This window comes from Dipodomys spectabilis, unplaced genomic scaffold (genome assembly GCF_019054845.1).
Source record: "Dipodomys spectabilis isolate Male_0828 unplaced genomic scaffold, ASM1905484v1 ptg000032l, whole genome shotgun sequence".
NCBI lineage: Eukaryota > Metazoa > Chordata > Mammalia > Rodentia > Heteromyidae > Dipodomys > Dipodomys spectabilis.
The window spans coordinates 9,262,144-9,286,882 of NW_024870709.1; the positions used below are offsets into that span (position 1 = coordinate 9,262,144).

At 33.7% G+C, this 24,739-nt stretch overlaps 1 protein-coding gene across 4 annotated transcripts in view; it reads right to left on the bottom strand.

Moving 5' to 3' along the window:
* Usp25 (ubiquitin specific peptidase 25) overlaps positions 1-24,739 on the bottom strand; it is a 104,254-nt gene that overhangs the window by 29,114 nt on the left and 50,401 nt on the right. For all 4 annotated transcript variants that reach the window (XM_042676790.1, XM_042676789.1, XM_042676788.1 and 1 more), the window contains exons 9-17: positions 23,781-23,854; positions 21,495-21,643; positions 18,481-18,608; positions 18,049-18,144; positions 16,776-16,937; positions 15,947-16,173; positions 12,767-12,837; positions 11,538-11,766; positions 9,502-9,702 (exon numbers count right to left, since the gene is read on the bottom strand). In XM_042676790.1, the coding sequence (XP_042532724.1) occupies positions 9,502-9,702; positions 11,538-11,766; positions 12,767-12,837; positions 15,947-16,173; positions 16,776-16,937; positions 18,049-18,144; positions 18,481-18,608; positions 21,495-21,643; positions 23,781-23,854 (1,337 nt within the window). The remainder of the gene's footprint in view (positions 1-9,501; positions 9,703-11,537; positions 11,767-12,766; positions 12,838-15,946; positions 16,174-16,775; positions 16,938-18,048; positions 18,145-18,480; positions 18,609-21,494; positions 21,644-23,780; positions 23,855-24,739) is intronic.

Here is a 24,739-nt window from a genome sequence, read left to right on the forward strand (position 1 = left end):
GTAATTACTTTAGATGAAGCATTACAGACAATTCATCATAGGAGATTAACAAGAGAATCAGATAATAACAAGATCCTCAAGAAAGGAGATTTTGCCTTAATTTTATCAAACCAAAATAGTAAACATGTGTGTACTAAAATTATAATAAGCAAGCAGATGCAAAGAAATATACGTCCCCATAGTTTTCCCTTATCTGCAATAACTAGTATATGTCTAGGACAAGCAAAAGAGGTCAAAATCTATGTACATATGACCATATAACATGATGCTAAGTGAAAATGAACCCCAAGATAGGGACAAAAGAGTTTTTATCTTTGTTGTTCTTTTTAAGGTACTTATAATGTACTATGTGATTTTTGTTCTGTTTTGTTTCTTTTATGTTCTTCCCCCATGGTATAAGCCCTGTTGTATTTGATTCTGGTGTCCAGCACCTTGTATACACATTTTTCTAATTTGGGGAGGGGAAAGGAAATAACAAAATGCTGAAACAAGGATACAGGCTGACCCACTGTAACAATAAGATGTACAAGACACTATGTTGAAAACAAACTTTACAACTTTGCAGGGTGGGGAAGGAGGGGTTGGGGAGGTGTGAGGAAAGGGATGGTAGGGAAAAAAATAAAGGAGGGTGTAACAATGCTTAATAGGAAATGGACTCATTACCTTGCTCATGTAACTGTAACCCCTCTATACAATATCTTTACAATAAAATATACATTAAGAAAAAAATCTATAAACCAAAAAAAATCAAAAGCTCTTTCCACTACTCAGATAAAGTAATTGTTAATGTTTTATATTACTTATTTTTGTATATTACCTGTCTGATCTATTTTTAAAATAAGTTACATACATTGGTTTTAATTTAAAACATATTTTCATATCAATATACATCATTTCTTTTAACCAAGAAGTTATGTACAACTAAGTCTCACCGTCACATGTAGGCAATTCCCCTATCATTGTTAATGAGAGCAGTAGGACAAAACATTTAGCTTTTACCTGTAACCCTATACAACTGCCATAACTGCTGGCCTGTATGATTGCTAAAACTTTAATAAGTGGAGACCATGCTGCTTGATAAATCTTCTGCCTCTACATATGAATTGCTTTGGCTTAATATATTGTCACTTAAGACAGTGCAGATTACTTGTGAAAGTTTTGTTGGAATTTTTTCTCCCCCTGAGAATCTTTTGTTTCCCAATCTGGTTTAGATGTTAAATTTCCCCCAAAGCACATGTGTCATAGGCTTGGTCACCATCCAATGGTGTTATAAGAAGGTGGTACAAACTTTAGTTCGAAGAAGTAGATCACAGACTGCATGCTGCTGAAGAGCCTAGCCCCTTCCTCTATCCCTCTCTCTGCTTCCTGGTGACAGCGAGATGAGCAACTGTACTCCATAACATACTTCCACCCACCATAATGTTCTGCCTCACCACAATGCTAAAGGCAAGGGGCCAGTAAACTATGGGCTAGAAGATCTGACACTATGAGACTAAACTATTTCTCTTTAAGTTATTTATCTTTGGTATTTCGTCAAAGGGAAGGAAAGGCAATACAATTCCCTACCTATAGCTACAAGCTACTACATGCACTCATTTTGCCATGATTGACAGGTCTCTACAGACTGGTCATATCTGTTCCTTAAATACCTCTCAAATCATTTCTGTGCTTTTCAGGGTGACTGCTGAGATTTTTCAAACAAGTAACATCCACAAAAGATAATTTGCTACATATACTAGTCATTTCATTCACCTATTTCACTGTTATAGCAGATCCAGTGTTCACTGGCTCATTGGATATGCCTTCATATTAAAGTAATAAACTGAAGGAATGTTTTACTTAAGTGTATTTCTTAGCTGTAGTATCCAATATTTTAACAAGAAAGTTAATTGAACTACCAATTCTATGAAAGTATAAGAATCTGTTCTTAACAATAAAAAAAAAAAAAAGAATCTGTTCTTAAACAACAATAAAAAGTAACCTTTGAGCTGGGTACTGGTGGCTCATGCCTGTAATCCTAGCTACTCAGGAGGCTAAGATCTGAGGATCCTGGTTCAAAGCCAGCCCAGGCAGGAAAGTTCGTGACACTCATGTCCGATAACCACCAGGAAACTGGAAGTGGTGCTGTGGCTCAAGTGCTTGCCTTGAGCTGAAGAGCTTAGGGACAGTGCCCATGCCCAGAGTTCAAACCCCACAGCAACAACAACAACAAAAAGTAACCTTTGAGATGTATTTCACATGTATTTATTACCTTGACTTATTAATGAGTCATAATGATTACTCACACTGAAGGAGAATTAAATATTTAATAGATATATAGTCCCTATACTCTTCTAGAAATGCATTTAAAATTAGTTCCTTAACAACAACTATAGAACTGTGAAACTATCGAACTGGCTACATAGAACACTTTAGATTCCTGGGCCCTACTCTAAACAGGTGAGTTAATACAAGTCAAAATTGATGCAGAATATAGAGTACTATAGCATTACTATGCACTTAAACCTATCAACTGTAAACTACACTGTGAGTATACTTGAAAGTCTTAACTTCACCCTAGAAAAGCCAAATTGAAATTTCCAGACAAAGAACTCATGACAGAAAATATTCCAAGAGACATATACCATCTATCATCATCATACTAGGTAACATCCTGTACCAGCTTTTTAAAAATCTGAGCATAGTAAGTATCTATCAGGTCTTACCTTAGGAAATAATTCTACCCTTCCTAGAACATTAGTTGATTTCGGACTTCTAGACAGTGTTTGCAGCTAAGTCCCAATCTGTCTCCTACACATAGACAAAATGCATGAAATCTTATGGAACACATCTCATGTCAATCTTAACCAGTGGTACAATACTTTTTCACCTTTCTTTTTATTTCTTTCATTTGAAATCTGAGTACACTATGTGTAGCTGTAAGGACCTCAACTATTTTTTGGAGGAAGAATATAATACTCTTCTCTCTAATATAGATTTTCTATTGTATAAATACAACTTAGAGCCAAGCTGATCAAGCAAAATTATATCTCTGAATTTTCTGAAGATTATTCAACAAATACTATCTGGATCTATCTTCCTGTAATTCTGATTCCACGAAGTCTTAGATGTGATGTGATGCTTATATGCAGAGGAGAAGCCAACTGATACAATTCTGATATGTAAAATTATAGTGAAGAACATGGGCTAGAAACCTACACAGAAGTAGTAAGGTAAGTTTCACTTTGGAGTAAGTAGGTTTAAAGAGGAAACATGAGATGAACCTAATCCTTTCTTACTACTTATTACTCATTACACCTTCAGTTAGGTAATGAATAATGCTGGAGAGCTGAGGCTGACAGTATTATTAATCATATATATAAAACAAAGACATGCTAATTTGATAGATTAATATTCTTGTGTGGAACCAAAGTCAGTATAACTAGGACTTAAACTGGTTCCTCTATTACATCTTTATTGAGACTTCCAAGGAGGGAAGGAAAATTGCTGCTGAATTCTATAAACAAGGTTTTCTTCTATTATTTGTACCAGCTAACTCATAATCTTAGGGCATACCTGTGAGACTTAAATACAGGTTCTCTGAGTTCCTCAAAGTAGTACACTTAAATTTTGAAAATCTAAGTAAAACAGGAAGACAACAGGAACATTTCAACAAAAAAATCATAGACTAATGATAGGAGATAGGATTTATAATGAAATTTAGCCTTTTTTTCAAGAGAAAGAGAGTGTGAGAGAGAGAGAGAGAGAGAGAGAGAGAGAGAGAGAGAGAGAGAGTGCCAATACTATAGCTTGAACTCATGACCTGGTGCTCTTGCTTCATTTTTTTCACTCAAGGCTGATGCTCTGTCACTTGTGACATCTTCACTGCTGGCTTTTTTTTTTTAACTGAAGAGAAGAGCCTCAAAGATTTGCCTGCTCAAGCTGGCTTTGAATTGCAATTCTCAGATCAAGCCTCCTAAATAGTGAGCCACCTTTGCTCTGCTTCAACTATGATATCTGAAACTCCCATACAACAAAAGGTTGTTGGCATGACAGATAATAAATCAAATATACTAATAGAAATTGAAGATAAAATATTTTATCTAATCAAAAGTCAAAGATAAGATAGTAATAGAAATGAATCTTGAAATAAAGTCTACAAATCTGCAGACTTGGCACATTCTACTTCCACTAAATCAAAAAATATATTTACCATAGAAGATACACCTTCCCCATTGTAACATTGCCACTGCTTATTCAAAACTCAATCTGGGGCTGGGAAGGTGGCTCAGTGGTAGAGTGCTTGCCTTGCATGTATGAGGCCCTGGGTTCCATTCCTCAGCACCACATAAGCAGAAAAGGCCGGAAATGGTGCTATGGCTCAAGTAGTAGAGCGCTAGCCTTGAGCTGAAGAGCTGAGGGACAGCGGCCAAGACCAGAGTTCAAGCCCCACGGTCGACCAAAAAAACAAACAAACAAACAAAAAAAAATGACTGAATCTGGAATTGGGTATTTCTATTCTTTATGTTCAAGTCATTCTGCCTCTGCTCATGTTCACAGCTGCCTTTAAGTTTAGTTTCCACATTATAAAAAGACATGAGGGCTGGGAAGGTGGTAGAGTGCTTGCCTTGCATGCATGAGATCCTGGGTTCGATTTCTCAGCACCACATAAGCAGAAAGGCTGGAAGTGGAGCTATGGCTCAAGTGCTTGAGCTGAATAGTTGAGGGACAGTGCCCAGGCCCAGAGTTTAGGCCCCATGACTGATCAAAAAAAAAAAAAAAAGACATGAACCAGATATAAGTGACTCATGCCTATGACCCAAGCTTCTTGGAAGCTGAAACTGGGAAGACTGCAGTTTGAGACCAGCCCAGGCTTAAAAAAATATATTTGAGAGTCCCCTTTTCATACTGAACACAGGGACATGTGCATGTTATCTTAGCTGCAACTGGAAGCCTAAAGCAGGCAGACTTGTCCAGGTACATGCCTGGGAAGAAAGTGATAAATCATCTCATAATTAATCATCAGAAGGAGAAGCTGAAGGCAAAGATCGTATCTGCCTAGCAGAGCATGCATGGCTGAGTTCAAAACCTTAGTTACAGCAAAATGAATTAAAATTAAACATTAAATAAATAAAACATGAGAAGCCAACAATTAATACTGAATTCTAAAAACTACAGAACAGTTTGGAAATGTGTAATGGGAAGCACTGATTATAAAAAAAACTGACTGGCGTCAGTCTTACAAAATGGCCAATAAAATCAAGAATGTAGTTCTTATCAAACAGGTATGCTAATTTGATAGTAAAATAAAATGTATTAACCCTAAATTTGGGGAGCTAAATGAGAAGCAAGCAAGATGATTTTATGAAACAAAGAAGGAATTCTGTGACACTCATTCTCTGAAGCCAGAATTACCAGAACAGGTTAAAAAAAAAAATGCAGGCCAATTTCCTTAACGAAAAAAAAAGAAAACAAAAACAAAAACAAAAGCCCTTAATACTTGGAGGCTGAATTAAAAAACCAATAAACGAGATCATAAACCATGACTGTTTCACTCCAAAGATGAAAGAATTGTTCAATATATACAAATCAACAATACAATATAGGGCTTAAACAGAATCAGGGACAAAAATCACATAATCACCTCACCAGATGCACAAAAAGCCTTTGACAGAGTTCAACATCCCTTCATAATAAAAGCCATGAAGAAAATAAGGAACATACTTCAATATAACACAAGTTATATCATTTTCAACCTATAGCCAACATTATCCTGAATGGGGGAATACTGAAACTACTTGTTCAAAACTGAAAAATAAAAACTTGCACACTGTCTCCATTCTTACTCAATATAGTGCAGGAATTCCTAGCCAGAGCAATAAGGCAACAGAAAGAAATAAAAAGCATTCATTAGGGAAAAGAAGTCAAATTATCCTGTTGATGATGATATAACGCTATACTTAATCCCTAAAGACAAATGAACACAAAACAAAACTCTTAGATCTGATCAACACTTCTGCAATGTAGCAGAATACAAAATAAACATACAAAACTCAGTAGCTTTCCTCTATAAACAACAAATGAACAGGAAAAAAAAAGTCAGGAATATTATTCCATTTACAATGTAGGAACATGAAATACCTCTACAATGAAAACTATGAAACCTTAAAGGAAAAATAAAAAAGACATAAGAAAATGAACTGACAGAAGCGGTATTGTGAAAAAAACCTGTACTATGGAAAGCAATCTACAGATTCACTATAATGCTCACCAAAATCTCAAGGTGATATATCACAATATTTTACCTTTATTTTGCTGAACCACAGTAACAAAAACATTATGTCAATGGCACAAAAAATGTCAATTGCACAAAAATATAGATAAATGGTGTAACAATAGACAATTCGGAAATAAACCCACATAATTATGGCCATCTGAGTTTTGATAAACAAGCCTAAGTATCTTCAACAAATGTTGGAAAACTGGATATCTAGATACACAAAACTAAAATTAGATACCAGTCTCTCACTCTGTTCTAAAATCATTTCCAAGACAAATATCTTAATGTAAGAACTTCATCAATGAAATTACTACTTTCTAAATAGGACTCGAAGAGCTCAGCAAGTAGTGGCAAAAAACAGGCAGGTAAGACAGCATAAAATTAAAGTGTTCTGTGTATCAAAATAAATAATTACCAAGATCAAGGGACCACCCAGAAAATAGGGAGAAAATTTTTGCTACTTTATCAATGGATAAAGAATTATTCAGCATATACAGAGCTAAAAAAATAAAAGAGCCAAAGAACAAATAGCCCTATTGGGATTGGGTAAATGAACAAATAGTTCTCAAAATACAAATGATTAATAAAGCATGAAGAAATAGTCAACATCCTTAGACATAAAGGAAAGGCAAATCAGAAAGATATTGAGTGAGAATGGTAGTTGTAATCAAGAAGACAAATAATAAACACTGTTGATGGCAATGTAAAACTAGTTTAGCAATGACAGAAATAAGTATAGAGATTCCTCGAGAAACTAAATATAGATTCTGTTACAACCTCTTGGCTATATACCAAAAGGAATGTTAGTCAAAATTTGAGAGATACTAGCACACAGAGATTTCTAGCAGCACTAAACAGCCAAAAAACCTGAACCAGCCTAGGTGCCCAACACCAATTTTGGATAGAGAAAATGTGGTGTATACTTAATGGAGAATTATTAGATCATAAAGAAGAAATGATGTGGGACTGGGAATATGGCCTAGTGGTAGAATGCTTGCCTAGCATGCCTGAAGTTCATAAACAGAAAAACCTAGAAGTGATGCTGTGGTTCAAGTGGTAGAGTGTTAGCCTTGAGCTTCAGGGACAGTGCCCAAGCCCTGAGTTCAAGCCCTAGGACTGGCAAAAAAAAAAAAAAAGAGAGAGAGAGAGAAATGATGTCAATTACAAGAAAATGAATAGAAACATAGATCATGTTAAACAAAGCTCTGAAAAATAAATGCTGTATATTTTCATTATATACAGATACTAGACCTAGAATAATGATAACAGTATGTATATATGACATAACTGTAAAAGGGGGACTATTTGGGGAGAGAAACCAGGGAGAAGAAAAGACAGATTGACAGAATATTATAGAAGTAATATATATTACTTCTTATATATTGTACACACATGCATACACACACATACATATACTTGAGCTAAACGAAACTCACTAAAAACTCTTTAAAAGGGGAAGAAAGAGGGTTAAGGAAGAGTACTATAAATTACTATAAAGCAGAAAAACAGTATATGCATGTAATTAAATATCACAATGGATTAATTTATGCTAAAAATAAAGAACAAGCAAGATAAAGAAGAGTATGCTCACAAAATTTTCTATTTTAGAATGATAAAATGTAGGTACACCAAGAGTAATGTTGTAGCTCCATCAATGATGGAAAGCTCACAGTGCCTACGCGCTCAGGTACTACTTCCACAACTTATGTTAATTATGTGGCCCTATGCTTCTATAAATAAAAAGAAAATTTGCATGTGCACTTTAAGGGAAGAATAACAAAGTAGCTTCATCCTGGGCAAGTTCAAGAGAGTGATTGGGAAGGATATGTATAAAAGATGATGAAGGATGAAATAAAGTCACAAAGAAATGGATCTGGCTTAAAAATGAAAGGAATATATTGGAGTCAGGAACCTCTTGACATCTGCCAACAGTAGAGTGCTGCAGACCCACAGTCTCACCTCTTCCACATGGCAAACATGGATGGATATGTGGGAAGAAAGCACAGTCCTGCAAAATGGTAGAGCTCACCAGCCATTATAGTGTAGTGGGATATATATATATATATATCATATATGATATATATATATATATCATAATACTTGCATTTTGTTTGATATCCAACAAAAGTAGTCTTTAGTAATTCTGAATTATTAGTGTCTTCAGATAAAAAAAAAATCAAGGAATCAACTATTTGATTGCATCAAAAGAAATTTACAAGTCAGAATGGACTGACCTATGCAGTCCTGCCTCCATCAGCCAACAATAACATCTGACAGTATTTGAAACTTCCTACTAGAGGAAACATTCTGCCAGTGTTCAAAATGGTAATGCTCAAGCCTACTCACAAAATGCTGCACAGACATTTCTCTATGAAAGATGAAATTAAACAAAAATGAAATTCCTTTAAAAACACCACAGATCAGAAAATAAAAGGTTATTACCAAAAAAACTACCCAGATAGAAAAGAGACATTGAAAATATTAATCCAGGTTTAGTTATAATTTCCCCAACTTTTACAGAAAAACAGTACTTTGTTTACAGCAAAAGAATATATTGCCCTAAAATATATTTACAACTCTGTGATGATTAATCTTAAAAACAAGAATTAGAAAACAAGTTACTCTCAATATCCTCAAATATATTTTCATTTTAAGTATTTACTTTGATCATTTAGTTTTATCAGTTTTGAGAATGGCCTTTTTAATATTTATATTTTTATGCACTTCTATCTTCAATAGGTCTACTGTATTTTTCTTGGACTACTTTAGTGTTGGTTTTTAATCTGAAGATTTTCAAAAATAAAATATCCTATTGGATGGTGTTATTTCAGTATTGTACAAAATACAGATTAATATACCAATAGTATTTCTCTTATAAAACCAGAAGTAAATAGAACTTATTCTTTTGACAGATTCAGTGAAATTGGTTGAGTTACTTGATAATTTCACAGTTTTTCCTGTTTCTTTCCAAGAAGATCCAAGACTTAAAGCAGACAAGTATGAAGAATCACAACTACCTTGAGAAAGTACTACTGATATTCAGTGGTATGTGGTAAAGTAACAAAAATTATAACCTGTGGTTACTTCTGAGTGCTAGAATTATAGTTGGTTTCCACCGGCTTCTCTGTCGTTGAACATAGTTGAGATTTTATGCATCTGTATTTTCAATTAGTAATCCTTAGTTTATTATTAATGATATAATGTATCAAAAGTAAAATACAATTGAATAGAAATTAACAAACCTGTTGTCACAGAAGATTCTGATTCTCTCATCTTCTGAGCTGCTAAAAGCTTTTCCTGCAAAGCTTTCTGCGTTAGTTGTGCATCCCATTCTTCTAGTTCTTTTTCAAATCGTTGGTTGTCTTCCTCAACAAAATCTCTTAAATCTGGTGGTAATGTTTCTATTCCAACAAGGGCCTGCCCAGTTTCTTTATTAAATTCCTCTGCAAATCATTTTAAAAACTAGTATAAAATTTAGAGTTAAGAAAAATACAATGCTCAAAACAGACTGCATTACAAATGGATGTGCTATTGGTATACAGCAAATCAATTTTATTCAATCTTTTTAAAACAAAGGCCCAGAAGCAGAAATTTATTCAATTATTTTTAACTAAGCAATAAATATGAGACAAGATATAAAATACTACAATTTTTTTGTTCTCTAACACTATGTAATACTATTTTGCTATAATAAAGGACCAAATGTTTGAACAATTACGATTATGAAATAAAATTTCAGGAAGTGAAGGTTTACTTTTTCAATAGATTTATTAAACTAAGTAAAATTGGTGAAGTATAGCCATAAATCAGTGAACCAAAGCCATAAAAATATGTAATTATGAAGATAACCAACATATGAAAATGTTTTATAGTTACATACTATTTAAATTGTGAATCAATTTTACAATCACAAACATCCTATATATACCTTTTTAATTATAAATGGCTGCTTTGTTGAATTCAATGGTTAAATATTAAAGTTTATCATTTTCAGCTAGGCAACAGTGGATCACATTTCTAATCCTAACTACTCAGGAGGCTGCAATCTAAGGATAATGGTTTAACAAACAAGGAAAGTCTGTGAAATTCTTATCTCCAATTAACTTAAAAAATAAAAAAGAAATGAAGATGTGTCTCAAGTTGGTAGAACAGAGTTGGTAGTCTGAGCAAAAAGAAAGTTCAAAATATCAGGACCAACACACACAGACCAACACACACACACACACACACACACACACACACACACACACACTTTATCATTTTAATATAATTTTACTGTTTCCTAAATCAAAACCCATACCTACCTATCAAAAATAAATTATGACACAGAATGTCATGAACTTTGGTTTTAAAGGGAAATAAAGGGCACAAAGGTAAATGTGCAAAACAAGTCAACACACAATTAAAACACAACTATAAGTGCCAAAAAGTATGCTACGAGAGCACAAGGAGAACAAATCTGAGGATGGCACCCAAACAGACTCCTGACAGATGAGCTAGAATTAGACAGAGAATGAAGTAAGGAAGAGAGAGGGGACTGGGAACTGAAAAAAAATAATAATAAATTAAAAGCCTAGAGATGTAATTCTGTGAAGTAGTGTTATGTATCAGCAAAAGTAAGTGTAAATTTCAAGGTAACAGTGATAAATGAAGCTGGCAGGAATGTTAGAGGCCAGAAAACAGAGGCCTCTGTGCTAGGCTAAGGAGTTCACATATGAATTAATACTATAGTATTGGTTATAGTTATAGTAGTTATTAGAAGGTTTTGTTTGTTTTTTGTGCTGGTCCTAGGGTTTGAACTCAGGGTCTGGAAGCTGTCCTTGAACTTTTCATTCAAGGCTAGTGCTCTACCACGTAAGTCATAGCTCTACTTCTGGCTTTTTGCTGTTTAATTGGGGATCAGAATCTCATAGAATTTCCTACTGGGGCTGGCTTCAAACCTTGATCCTTAGATCTTAGCCTCCTTAGTAGCTAGGCTTATAGGTGTGAGCCACCAGTGCTAAGCATTAAAAGAGGTTTTAAAGAGGTTAAAGAGATTTTAGCAAAACCTCTTTTGTCAAAAATGAAAAAGGGAAAAACAGATTCATATTTGACAGATAACTTTGAACATAAAATGTATACCAATTCTCAGGTTTCGTCCCCATTTCAATTCCAGCTTTCGTACTAGTGATAACATACTTCCTGGTCAGAGCTACGAACCTCTGAGCTACACTTAACTCATCACACTGCATATAGCCACAAAAAAGTACTTTTTAAATATATGCCACCATCTTCTTACCTTGTATTAAGAATTGTGCCTTATCATTTATGTACATTAAGCAATATGCACTGGCGTTTCTATAACCACCGAAGGAGTCCCTCATGAGTTCTTCCCATGATGATTTTGTCACAGCAATATCATTGTACTTCATCCACCTGCTTTCACGATGGTCAAATATATAGGCCCAGTAGTGCCCTGCATTAGCTTGGCCTTCATGAACTAAAACAGCATGTAAGCGGTAAGGAACCTAAATACAGAATTAAAAAAAAACAAAAACAAAAAAAAAAACATTAAATTTCAGTTCAATAGTCGACTATATTATATCCCCGTGAAATTCACAACTACCTTTTTAAGGGAAAGAATAGATGCACATTATTTAAAATAAGATAAAAATGGCTGGAATTTAAACTTGGAAAGAGGTAACTAGACCACAAAATTAAAAAAAAAAAAAGCTAAATAAGCAATAGATGTATAAAACAGTTCTGTCAATTAGATGATTTTTCAAAAATGAAGATATATTTGTTGTGCATATACATGTTGACCCACGTAAGTCCAATTTGTTGCCTTCCATTAGGTGAAATTTTATACATAAAATTTGTCAAAATCTTCACAACTCTAGTTGATTCCTAAAAAATGGATGACATAATATATACCAAGAGTTAAAAGTAATCTTATACTTTCTCCTAAATCTTGCACCTTTAAAACAATTATATAGTTCTTCACAATGGACTTTTTTTTTTCTTTTTTGCCCATTCAGGGTCTTGAATTCAGGGTCTGGGTGCTGTCCCTGAGCTTTGTGGTCAAAGATAGTGCTCTACCACTTGAGCCATAGAGTCACTTCTGGCTTTTACTGAGTAGTTTATTGGAGATAAGAATCTCACAGACTTTTCTGCCTAGGCTGGCTTCGAACTGTGATCCTCTTGAGTAGCTAGGATTACTGGTGTGAACTACCAGTACCTCGATCCATTTTTTTTTAACTGAAACTTTTAAAAAATTCTGATGTTAACTATAAAATTAGAAAAAGTGAAAACTAAGTAGGAAAGAGAATACAAGTGAATAAAGAAAATGTTTATGAGAAATTTAATGTTGTGACTATTGCTTATTGCTGATCTTTTGTTCTTTTGTGATAAAATTTATGCAAATCTTATGAGGAAACATGTAATAAAGAATTCAGTTAAATAATAAAAAAGTAAATTAAAGTATGAGTAAATAATACAGAATAAATATTCGCTCAAATTATTACTTACTTGGATCATGGATTTGTCAGAGTACATTAGTTCAATTGTTCGGTGGATTCTGGATATGCTTTCCTGCAAATCTAAAGATGTAAGATGTCATCTCATGATTAACATCAAGTGTATTTATATTTAAACTTACAAGTGTACTGGAATTTTCTTACAATCATGTTAGAGGAATAAAGAAGAGTTGTTACAACTGTGCTTAAAATATCACAAAATGAAGTAAGTGTTTCTTCTAAAACATGATACAGTTCAAATGCATAGTTAAAGCAAATTTGTGTCATCTATAAAATATGCACAGCTATCAAAACTGAACTTTGTTCAAAAAAAAAACCTCTAAACGAAGATTTCAATGGAAGTGAAAAACAGCACTAAATACTGAAACAAAATAAATGAAATAACATCACAACCCTTTGTATATATATAATATGTATATACATGCAAAACTGAATAAAAATCCACTATAATTATTAATGACAATAAAATTACAGGCTACGATTTTCCACTATTTCCACATCTAGGAGAAAATAACCTATAAAATTATTCAGAAATAAGAACATTCCCAGAAATATTTTTGTAGTTTTAAGAATTATATAATATAAATATGTGCCAAAAGGGAAATGGATAAATTACAGTATAACACTATAGTATACTGTTAATCTATTGCAAAGAAGTAGGAGAAAGCCAAGAAATACTACACAAAAATAGTAACTTTATAGTGGAAAAACACCTTAGGAATCATCGATTAGCACTGCCTCCCACACAAAAAACTTAAACCAACACTACAGTATGAAAACAAAACAAAACCCAACAACATAAAAGTCAAATGATAAATAAAAAAATAAAATCTATAGCATATAAATCAAGGCAAATTTTAAAATCTATATTAACTATCATTTAAGCAATAAGCAACAGACAAGTGGCTCCATATAAAAAAAAAAAAAAAGCAGTTAAGACACTGCTGGCTCACACTTTGTAATCCTTGCTACTCAGAAGGCTGGAATCTCAGGATTGTGGTTCAAAGCCAGCCTGAGCATAAAAGTCTATGAGACTCTTACCTCCAATTAATCACCAAAAAAGCTGGAAGGGGTGCTATTGTTCAGATGGTAGAGTACAAGCCTTGAGTAAAAGTAGCCTAAAAACAGCACCCAGGTCCAGAGTCCAAGGCCCAGGACTGGCCACAAAAAAAAAAAAAAAAAAAAAAGCAAACAGACTACTCCTTTATAAATTGCTGGAGAGATTAAATAATGTTTTATACTTTTATCATTTGGTCTTTTTTTTGTTTGTTTTTTTATTGTGAAAATACCGTGCAGAGGGGTTACAATTACTTGATAATGAGTACATTTCTATATTAAATATATTAAGTTGTCTATAAATACAAAAATAGACGAAGAACAGAAAGAATTTTTTAAAAACGTAGTCAATTACATCTGCACTCATAATGAAGAAACGAAATATCATTTAACAAGTTAACAGACTACTGCAGATGAAAAAAGTACCCAGGATCTCTGAGGGCTATTCTGGGAGTCAGTTCTCTGCTAAACACCTAGTGGGATTCAATGTTTTGAGGAGACAGAAATCAAATTTTTAAATATATGGAGCAGTACATAAATATATAGCTACATAAAAAGTTAGCACTATTTACAGTGAATACCAATATGGATATTATATCAAAATACTGTTTTGAAGTATTAGTTCGAGTAATTAATCAAACTAATGTGTTGGAGTAAGATAGCTTCTAAAATAATGTAATTTAATATCAATAGAGAGAGGAAATGAACATCTGAATGAAGTTTCTTTCTGGCCCACAATACTGTCTAATAAACATGATGATATGTTTCTGAAGCTCTTCTCATCTAAAATGATCATATTGTGAATTCATATTTTCACTAACTTGCTCATTACTTTGCCTTTATCTAAACTATATTCTATTTAGTTATTCCTATCACTTACCTATAGTCAATGGTCCACATGTGTCACTGTCCCCCATATATGTCTATGTATATCTACATGTAGATATGTAGATATATGCAAATTTTAAAAATTAAGGTACACTTATTTCTTTTCTCATTCAATGTCACCATCTTTGTTTCAATGATTCCTTAGCTTCCACCTCTCTGAATAAACTCTTAAAACCATGCCCAGTGGAAAAGTACCCAATATTTACCAGCATTTAACAAAATACTGTCAGGTAAACAATGTGTGCTTTATGTTTGTAACATGTCTTATATTTAAAACATATTAAGGAAAATCTTTATACCTAGGGAAGGTAATGGTTACTATTTTTTGGTCTCTATTAAATTAGGACTAATCTTTATCAGCATGTCATTTACAAGGAATCAAGTTTTTCACTGAAAATCCTACAATGTTATGCAATATAACTTCATTCTTTCAGTGTAAAATAGTTCTAATATTTTTTTCTAGAGAACAATAAAATTGGTGTAACACTGGGGGATAATGATAGCATGATATAGTTTAACAATATGGAAAATATAAACAAACTGTCATGAAATATTGACAGCATCATTGCACTAAAAATGAAAAGCGGTTTTTTAAATCAGAAAAAAAAATTAAGTTCACAGCAAAAGAAAGTTTGGAACAATTTAAGTTCAGAACAAAGGACAGTTTCCTTAAAACATTGGACAGATGACAACTTAGTAACACATGCATGTGCATGTAGTCTTATTTTGCTGCATGTCAGTTAAAACTTACATACTAGTCCTGTGTAGCACAGACCATGTCTAGAAATCAGAGTAGATTCAAAATAAAAATTCCTATTTCCAATTCTGAAGCTAAAGGAAAAGATTATTTTATCACTCAAAATTCTTTAGTATGCAAATACTAGGTCAAAAACAAAATTGGTATGTATAAACTAGTATTATATGGCATTTCACCAATGGAGTAACTGAATACCAGTTTGATATAAATTTAGAACACTAAAGTAGAAAATCAGACCATCTGCTATGTCATTAATCAGCCACATAATCTAGGAAAGTTTTGGTCCCTGTAATTCTAATATTAGATCCAAGAAAATGGAGAGTCAGACAACTTTAGTATAAATAAAACCTTTTCTAGAAAATGGTGAGTAGGATATTTAAATCTGAAATCTAGAAGTGATTTTCCTTCTCTCAATGTGAGTATACACACCCAGGTCAAACGACAGTAGCTACATGATAAGAAGCTTCTTACCTCTTGTGTCATTTTCTATTTCTGTCCTCCAGCGATGTAAACAGCTTTCCAGAACAGAAAGTTCTTCTTCTGTGATGTGCCTTGGTGCCGGATGCATGGGTAAATCTGGGGGTATCCGAGACTGAGTGAATGGCTTGTGTATCACTGACCTCGAGGGAATGGCAGCAACTAATGCAGGCGACGTGCTGGGCAGCTCTGAAGAAGGAGTTCCCTGTTGTTCTGTTGCACTGTGTTTTCCAAGCACAGGATATTTTAATTAGGAAGACATCAAACAAAAGTGCTGAGTATAGACGATGGCAAACACATAACTTACAATTTCAAAACCAAAAGGCCTTTATATGAATTGACCTAATATGCTAGGATTCTTAATATATGGGAATTATATTACTATAAGGATAAAGTTGTGGTTTTAAAGTAAACAAAAAAAGTGGTGTAATTGCATTTATTTTTAGAAACCAGAAAAGGTAATATATGATAAAGTTAACATATTTGTAACCATAAAGATCTTCCATTGCTAATATTTACAAGTTCCTATTATAAAAACAAAAACACTTATTTAAAAGTATGATTTTCACAAGTTGTAGAAAGTTGAAACATATAACTACATACATATAAAAAGAATCTAAAGTGTAATTCTGAATTTAAAGAGAAAATGAAAATTTCAACCCACAACTATAAAAATCCACCAAAATAAGGAAATAAGCCTGTTTCCAAAGACTAAATGAATTTACTCTTTCAAATATTCATTAAAAACTCCACAATTCTCATTTTATAAAACTTGAAGGCATCCATTGTATGTAATATAACAGGAGCCTACAGCAAACTTTACCTTGGTAATGGTTGTGATGTTACAGAACCACTAGGTGGAGAACTAGAGTCAATATCTTCAATAGGAGATGTGCAAACAGGTTTACTTGAGGCAAATTCCAATGCATACTGTAAAACATCTACCAAAGGGAATCGTTTGGGACCTGAACCATAGCTTAAATATCTGTTTAAAAACAACAACACACAAATGCTTTTATTTGCATGTACAATACGTTTTTTTTTAATGACTCTCATAAAACATGTTACAGTGGTTCAGTAACTCTGCTACAACAGTAAAATTCACTTCTTTAAAATGAAGAATGTAAACTGAATCACACTCAAGAAATATAATATAGGTTCTCCAAAGAAAGAAAACTAAAGCTGATAAACTGTTAAAATGTTCAAATCATTATGATAATAGTATTTAAACAGGAAAAAGACACTGACAGTACCCACTCCAGAGATTCTTTTCTTTTTTCTAAATTTCATACGTGGCCTCATGACCCAAGATGGTGATTTATACCCTCCTACTTTCATTTGTCAATACTGTTTAATAGTATTGGTACATTTTGGTGGGACAAAAATTATTGAAGTAAGAAATGTTATTTTTGTTCAGGAATTTTAGGCTATTAGTTTGCAAATAAGAAGGAAGTTACAGAGATTTAAGTTAGAGGCGGTAAACTTGGATCTATCAAGCCCCATTTCACTCTGTAGACTGTCTACTTGCAGAATATTTTGGTCTTGATTTTGGCTTGTTTTAGAAATAATGCAAAGCTCTAAGACAACAGAGATACCATATGCACAAATCTCTTCACTTACCCTCAGAAATAGTAAGCATGCATTCTGGCTATGCAAGACGTGGTACTGAGGTACCCCTTAACCCCTGTTTTGGACCTGGTTCCCTCTTTTTACAAAGCTGTAGTCAGGTACTGTTATTTACTCAAGTTTGTATCTTGTATATTAAGGAGAAAAACACAAGACACTATTCATTTTAATAGAAAGTTCAGGAGTAATATTGAATCTTAGGCACAATAGTAATTTACTCTTTATTCCTACTTTTACCACCATGATAATTACTTGTTGATATTTAATTTTACATATTAAAATAATCCTCTAAATTCACCTATAAATTATTTCAAGTTTCTAACAAAGCTCAAAATTATTGAAGCAAATTGTCAATACAGAAAGATTACTAGTTACTCTTATACTATGAATCACATAAAGCAAATTTAAAAGAAAAAACCTAGTCACTAATTAACATGATTTCCTATAGTTATAATTTCAAAATGTTATACCTTTCTAATCTTTGCTGTAATACTGTGAGGTAATCTTTCAGTCTCTTGATCTCTTCTCGCTTAATTCTTGTTATTTCTCTGTTTCTGTGCATATATCTATTAAGAAAAAAAAAACACTATTAGTATTTCCAAATATCTTAGAAATAGATACAAGGCTAGGTATAACGATCACCGTGAGCGATAAATTTATTTAAAATTCTAAATAACACAAAATTGTATTTTTAAAAATGCTAACAGTAGTTTGAGATCACAAAAAAATCTCATTTTTAATTTCCCTGTAGTAATATTTCCATTATCTATACTTTTGTAATATAATTTAACTCCATTTTCCTTGGTATATAGTATGAGGTGTATCATGAAAAACATAGATTTTATTAATTCATTTGCTTCTCGATTGTTAGAAAGCTAAGCATGTTTTATAGCAGATCATACCTGTCCAAATATAATACTTGAGGGAATTCTAATTTGTTGTGTATTTTTTCTGGTCGTCCTAATGCCTGATTAAATTCAAATCTTGACAATTCAAAAGTTAACACAGGTGGCAGTTCAGTAAACCAATGCTGAAAGAAAACAAACAAACAAAAAACAAACTTTTAACATTTCCATTTTTACCATGGAAATCTTACACATCAATTTTACATTCCATCATGTTAATATGTCTAAGAACATAGGGCTTGGGAACACACACGATTTAGTTAAAATGCAACTTCTTCCTGAAAGTTTCCCATACCTTTTGACAACTCCAACAGTGAGTATAACACATAATCAGAAAAGATAAAAATCTGCTAACAATTTCCTTCTAAGATCATTGCATACATTAGACATTCTAATCAAAAGAAAAGACACTGGTTAAGATCAAGGCTTCATAGCTCAGGTTTTCTTTTTCAAAATCATGTTGAATTGCACTGGCAAAATCTTGTGAAAAAAATAATTTGTAAGGTATAATACTGAAAAGAAAAAAGGTACTTTTATATCACAAATGATAACTATTTTTATCCTAAAAACAAAACATAACATTTTCATATATTTAACTAATTGCTGAAAAGTATCAATCACTAACAAGCATGAGATTGGAACTTAAAATGATTATATTAAAATATATATAGCAAGAACTAACAAGTATTTGTTGTTATGAGCCAAATAATAATGAATGTGAGGCTGGGAAGGTGGCTCAGTGGTAGAGTGCTTGCCTTGCATGCATGAGGCTCTGGGTTCAATTCCCCAGCACCACATAAGCAAAAAGAAAAAAAAAGCCGGAAGTGGCACTGTGGCTCAAGTGGTAGAGTGCTAACCTTGAGCTGAAGAGCTGAGGCACAGAGCCCAGGCCCAGAGTTCAGGCCCCACGACCAGACCCAAAAAAAAAATAATGAATGTGGTTATAATTTCCCACCTCCACTCAAAAGCCCAGACAGAATTTGGTAGCTGTTCAATGAAATATGAAATTCAACCAATCCTCAAAAGAAAATTATTTTTATGTAAATTTTGTTTTACATAAACAATTACTTCATGAGAAGGAAAAGTTTTTAACTTGTCAATCAATATAAAGTAAAAAAATTGTACTATTATTTGATGCATTTAATAAGCTTTACAAGTTACTTCTATAAAAAAGAAACTGCTGTACAGATTTTACTGTGTGTAATCATTTCCACTGACATAAAATGCCACATTCTCTGTCAATATGTTAAAAGGATACTAATTTAAATTAAGGCATCTAACAAAAGCAGAAAGGAAGCTCACCTGGTAAACTGAATTAAACTAGGATCTTGAAAGATGCTACTTTTATCTAGAGAAAGCATTAATTAAATAAGTGGTTATTTAACACTACTTCTCCCTCCCCAAATGCTAATGATCTTGCAAACTGGTATTTCCTCAGCTGGATATGGGTAATTTTTTACCCCAATATTATAAACATCTCAAATTTTATTTTGCTAAGAAAAATATGCTTACTTATTTTTATTTCACAGGGCACTGATAGGAATTTTAGTGAATTCTAATTTATACCCACATTACTGCTAAAAATCAAAATAGCTAGGCATGGTATTGCCTAGGTGTAATCTTGGCACTCTGTCCTGAATGTCCAGGCAAGTCTCAGCCACATGAGTTTTCAAGGCCAACCTGGACTGTACTGACTCAAGAAGAAAAAAAACCCAAAACATTAGCCTACATATCTCATGAAAATGTGATTATTTAAGATAATATCCCATATTCCATTTTAGTGCTATACAAACAAGTAAGCACATTTCAAGCACTGTTACTTGTATATTTTACTGTGATACTTTAAACATCAGCATTAAAATTAAAGCTACATGCTGTAATTCATTAGAAGTCGACAGTAGCTAGATTGGGTATGCTCTTGCACAGACTGTAAAATGTCCAGGAAACACAAATTGCTTCCTTACCTTGCAAAAGATGTTCATATAATGTTTTGTGTCTGTGCTATGAATGCACTTCCTCTGTGAGTAATGGCAGGTGTTTCCTACCATGAGAAGTGGAAGGATTTTACTGCCTCATTCTACTGCTCATGCAACATAATGATATGACCAGACATTACCAAAATTCATTTTACAAGCCATTAATAATATTCTGAGCTCTGCAATTAATCACATTAAAAGTGTAGCAGTATATATTCATATAATATGAACTAGAATTAAAAAAATAAAACAATTTTTCATTTGACAAAAAAACTGTATTTACTTTTCTATAATCTAATATCCCATGCTAGTAACACACAGGTCATTAAAGGTAACTTTAATATTATCTCTAAGCACAGCATCATTGCCGTACTGTATAATGGTCTAATATTAAGAACAAATTTCTGCAGTTCGAAAAGATTTACATAATCACCATTAACAGTCAAAGTGCTCTTAAATTTGTCATAATTCTGTAAGATAATTTCTAGAGGAAATATAGGACTCTTAAAACATTTTTTAAAAAACAGATTTTTCTCTCAAAATGTACTTGCTTTTGTGAGATTACACATATTTAACAGAAAGTTACACTTCTTTGTTGAAAAAGCAAGTTCTTCCATCTGACCTTATGTAATCAACCAGAAAGTATGTATGCAAATCCCAATACCCGATGTAAGCAACAAGTACCAGTATAAACATCTGCCCTAGTAGTAGTGCACGTTTCTTAACTTCCAGGTCTGATATGCTACTAATACCATGATTCAAAGGTACTGTAACATTAAGCAATATACCAAAGACAGACTGATACAAAAAAATGTTTTAATAAATTGTTTAAATGAGAATTTCACATATACTATAGATCATATTAACTGTTCATATTTCCAAGTCTATCTAAACTAATGTAAGTATCTCCAAAATTATGTTTCTGAATTATTTTTCAATGATTAAGAACCGTATAATTAAAATACTGAATTGTGCTTTATGTCTGTGTAGGAAAGACCTGAGCAAACAAGAGGGTAATAGCAATGCTAACCTCACCTCTTGGCCTGACTTTCCTGAATTTTCTGAATGTAAAGATTCAATTTCTCCTTCAATCATTGCAGCTTCTAGGCACTCATGCAGATCTTTGAATCCATTGACTTGAAGTGGATACTGACCAAACATCTCAGTGTTTTCAAATTTTTTGCCTATAGGAAGAAGAAAAGCTGACCTGATTAATATCCCTCAAAGGAGTTTTTCCACAAAAGAATACTTACGGATTCTTTCCTAAACCTCAAAATTTTAACACTCAGGTTCTGTGTCAAATAGTATAACTTCCCCATTAGTTTATAGATATATTGATTCATACACCTGTGTGCTTATATTAGTTACCCCCCCACACACACATACATACATAGAGAGAGAGAGAGAGAGAGAGAGAGGGGAGGGAGAGAGAAGCAGAAACACAATAACTCTTGCAAGAAGTTTTGTTTTTGCCAGTCCTGGGGCTTAAGCTCAGGGCCTGGGCGCTGTCTCTGATCTCTCTTGTGCTCAAGGCTAGTGCTCTACCACTTGATCCATGCTACCACTTCTGGCTTTTTCAGAGTAATTTATTAGAGGTAAGAGTCTCATAGACTTTTCTACCTGGGATGGCTTTGAACCACAATCCTCAGATCTCAGCCTCCTGAGTAGCTAGGATTACAGGTGTGAGCCACCAGAGCCCAGCTGCAAGAAGTATTTTTAAGAGCAAGATATCATGTTACCCAGGGACATACCTATAGCAGTTAGCATAGAGAGGTGATCCTAAACTAAAAAATAACTTCACTTCTGTTTGCAACATATCATACACAATTATTTCACACATACTTATAAATTATTAATTCTTCTTTTATGCTAGCAATTAAAAAGATACACACACACACACACACACACACACACACACACACACACACACACAGTGTGCTATGAGGGGGTACAGAAGGAGACCAAATCCAGTCTTGGGAGGGGGGGGGCAGTGGATACCATAGGGAAGACTATCAAGGTAAAGTGATATTCAGGCTGAGATTTGAAGGGTGAATAGAAGTTTGCCAGGTCAGACTGTTGCAGACTATGTAATACTCTTGGCCAAGGAATGGCATAAAAAGTATGTTAATGCATGTTTCATGTAAGGAAGGTCAGTGTAACATGGAGAAACAAGGAGAAGACAATGAGGTATAGCAGGGTTTCATAGAGACTATAAGGCTCTGAAACCTCATAGAAATCTTTTATACTACATTCTGAATATGAACAGTTGCTCAGTTACCTCTAAGAATAATGGAATTGGACATGTCTCTGAAATGCTTTTATGACTGTGTACAATGGGTGATAGAATGTTAGGTAACTATTGCAGAAGCCATCTAGAAATAAAATAGCATGGGCTGAGGTGCTAACAGAAATTTACAAATGTAGATGAAATCAAACACACAAACATGCACACACGTATACATGTATGGAAAGGGCACAGGACTGGACTTAAATGACCAGCCTGGAGATAACATGATGAGTAATAATACATCAAAATGACACTGAAGCCAGGCACCAGGATAGTGGCTCATACCTAGCTATTTAGGAGACTAAAAAGGGGGAGGAACATGGTTCATTGTCATCCCAGGCAGCAGGGTTTGAAAAACCCTTTTCTCATTCCACACAATGGTATGTGCCTATTACCCTAAGGTATGCAGGAGTCTGAGATTGGGAGGACTGTGGTTCTAGGCCAGCCCAGGCAGAAAAGCCTATGAAAGGCCCATTTCTATAAGGGGAAGATGATAACGTGAAGTGCATCTGACATCCCAGCTATGTTGAGAAGCCTAAATAAAACAGGTGGACTGTATTCCTAGTGCACCATGGCAGATAGTGAGACCCTATCACAAAAAAATAAATAACTAAGCAAAAAGATCTGGAGACATGGCTCAGTATTAGAGTGCTACCTGGTGAGCATTAAGATCTGAGTTTAAACTCCAGCACCAATAAACCAGAAAATAAGAGCCAATGACAGCTTGGAATGGTAGCACATGTTTATATTTCCAGCTACTTGGGAGGTGACATTAGAGGGATTACAGTATGAGGCCCACGAGAAGCAAAAATGCTATACTCTTATCTGACAAAGAAAGAAAGAAAGTGTGCTGGGGTATGGCTCAAGTAGTGGAGCAAGCACCTACCTAGCAAGAACAAGGCCTAGACTTCATATTCCAGTAGGTGGGGGAGGAAGAAAGGAAGAGAGAGAGAAAAGAAAAAAATATATATAAAAGAGTCAACGGAGGGTAGTGTCATTTTCACTTGCAATAAAGAGAAAATGTGTAACCATACCTTCTAGTATTCCTACAGCGAGGAATCTTCCATAGAACAACTCTACCATGGGGTTCTTTGGCTTCTCTTCATCCCTGAGGATATTAAAAATTAACACACAAGTCTATAATTTTAGATCTATAAATAGCAGGGAAAGCATTAATAAAAATATAATATACAACAAGATGGGAACGTTTATTGGCTGTCATGCACACAGTTCTGTTATTTCCTGTGTCACCTAGACAAGGAAGTTTACTCTTTACTTTGTTCACCTGGCAACTAAAAGTAGTGATGTAATTGAACTCACAGAAAACTGTGACAAGAGTTAAAATGAGTTATTACATAGACCAATCTTAGAAAAGACACATCATAGTTGGTGCTCACAAAGTGTCTGCTTTTTCCTATTATCATGATATATTTCAACCATATACTTAAAAATGCACAATTTGGCTTGACGGAGAATGAGGTAAAACAATGTCCCTACTTTTATTATTTCCTACATGGAACGGTGAATGTAATCCAAAAATCACCAGCTCCAAACAGACGCACTAAGAACCTACTCTATCCTTTACTGTAAGTTTCACACTGCTAGTAGAATTGGCTATCTGTGAATCAGCCAAATAATTTTAAAATACATTTTCATATAATTTAATACTTTTTGAAGTAAGCAAACACAAAAACAATTTTGGACTAGGTACCTAATGCCAGCATTTAGAAAGCCAAGGGAGGAGGAGTAGTAGTATGGGCTATACAGTAAAGATCCCATGTCAAAAAGCAAAAAAAAAAAAAAAAAAGGACCTAAATAAAGTATTTATGTGGTCCCCCAAACACAACTTATCTTGGTTTTGTTGTGTTAAAATGTGCTGTACTCAAACATCATATATAATATTTTGCTACATTTTGTATTTGAATCAAATTGATTTGTAAATACTGTTTAAAAAAGACAGGCCGGCCCTGGTGGCTCATGTCAATAATCCTAG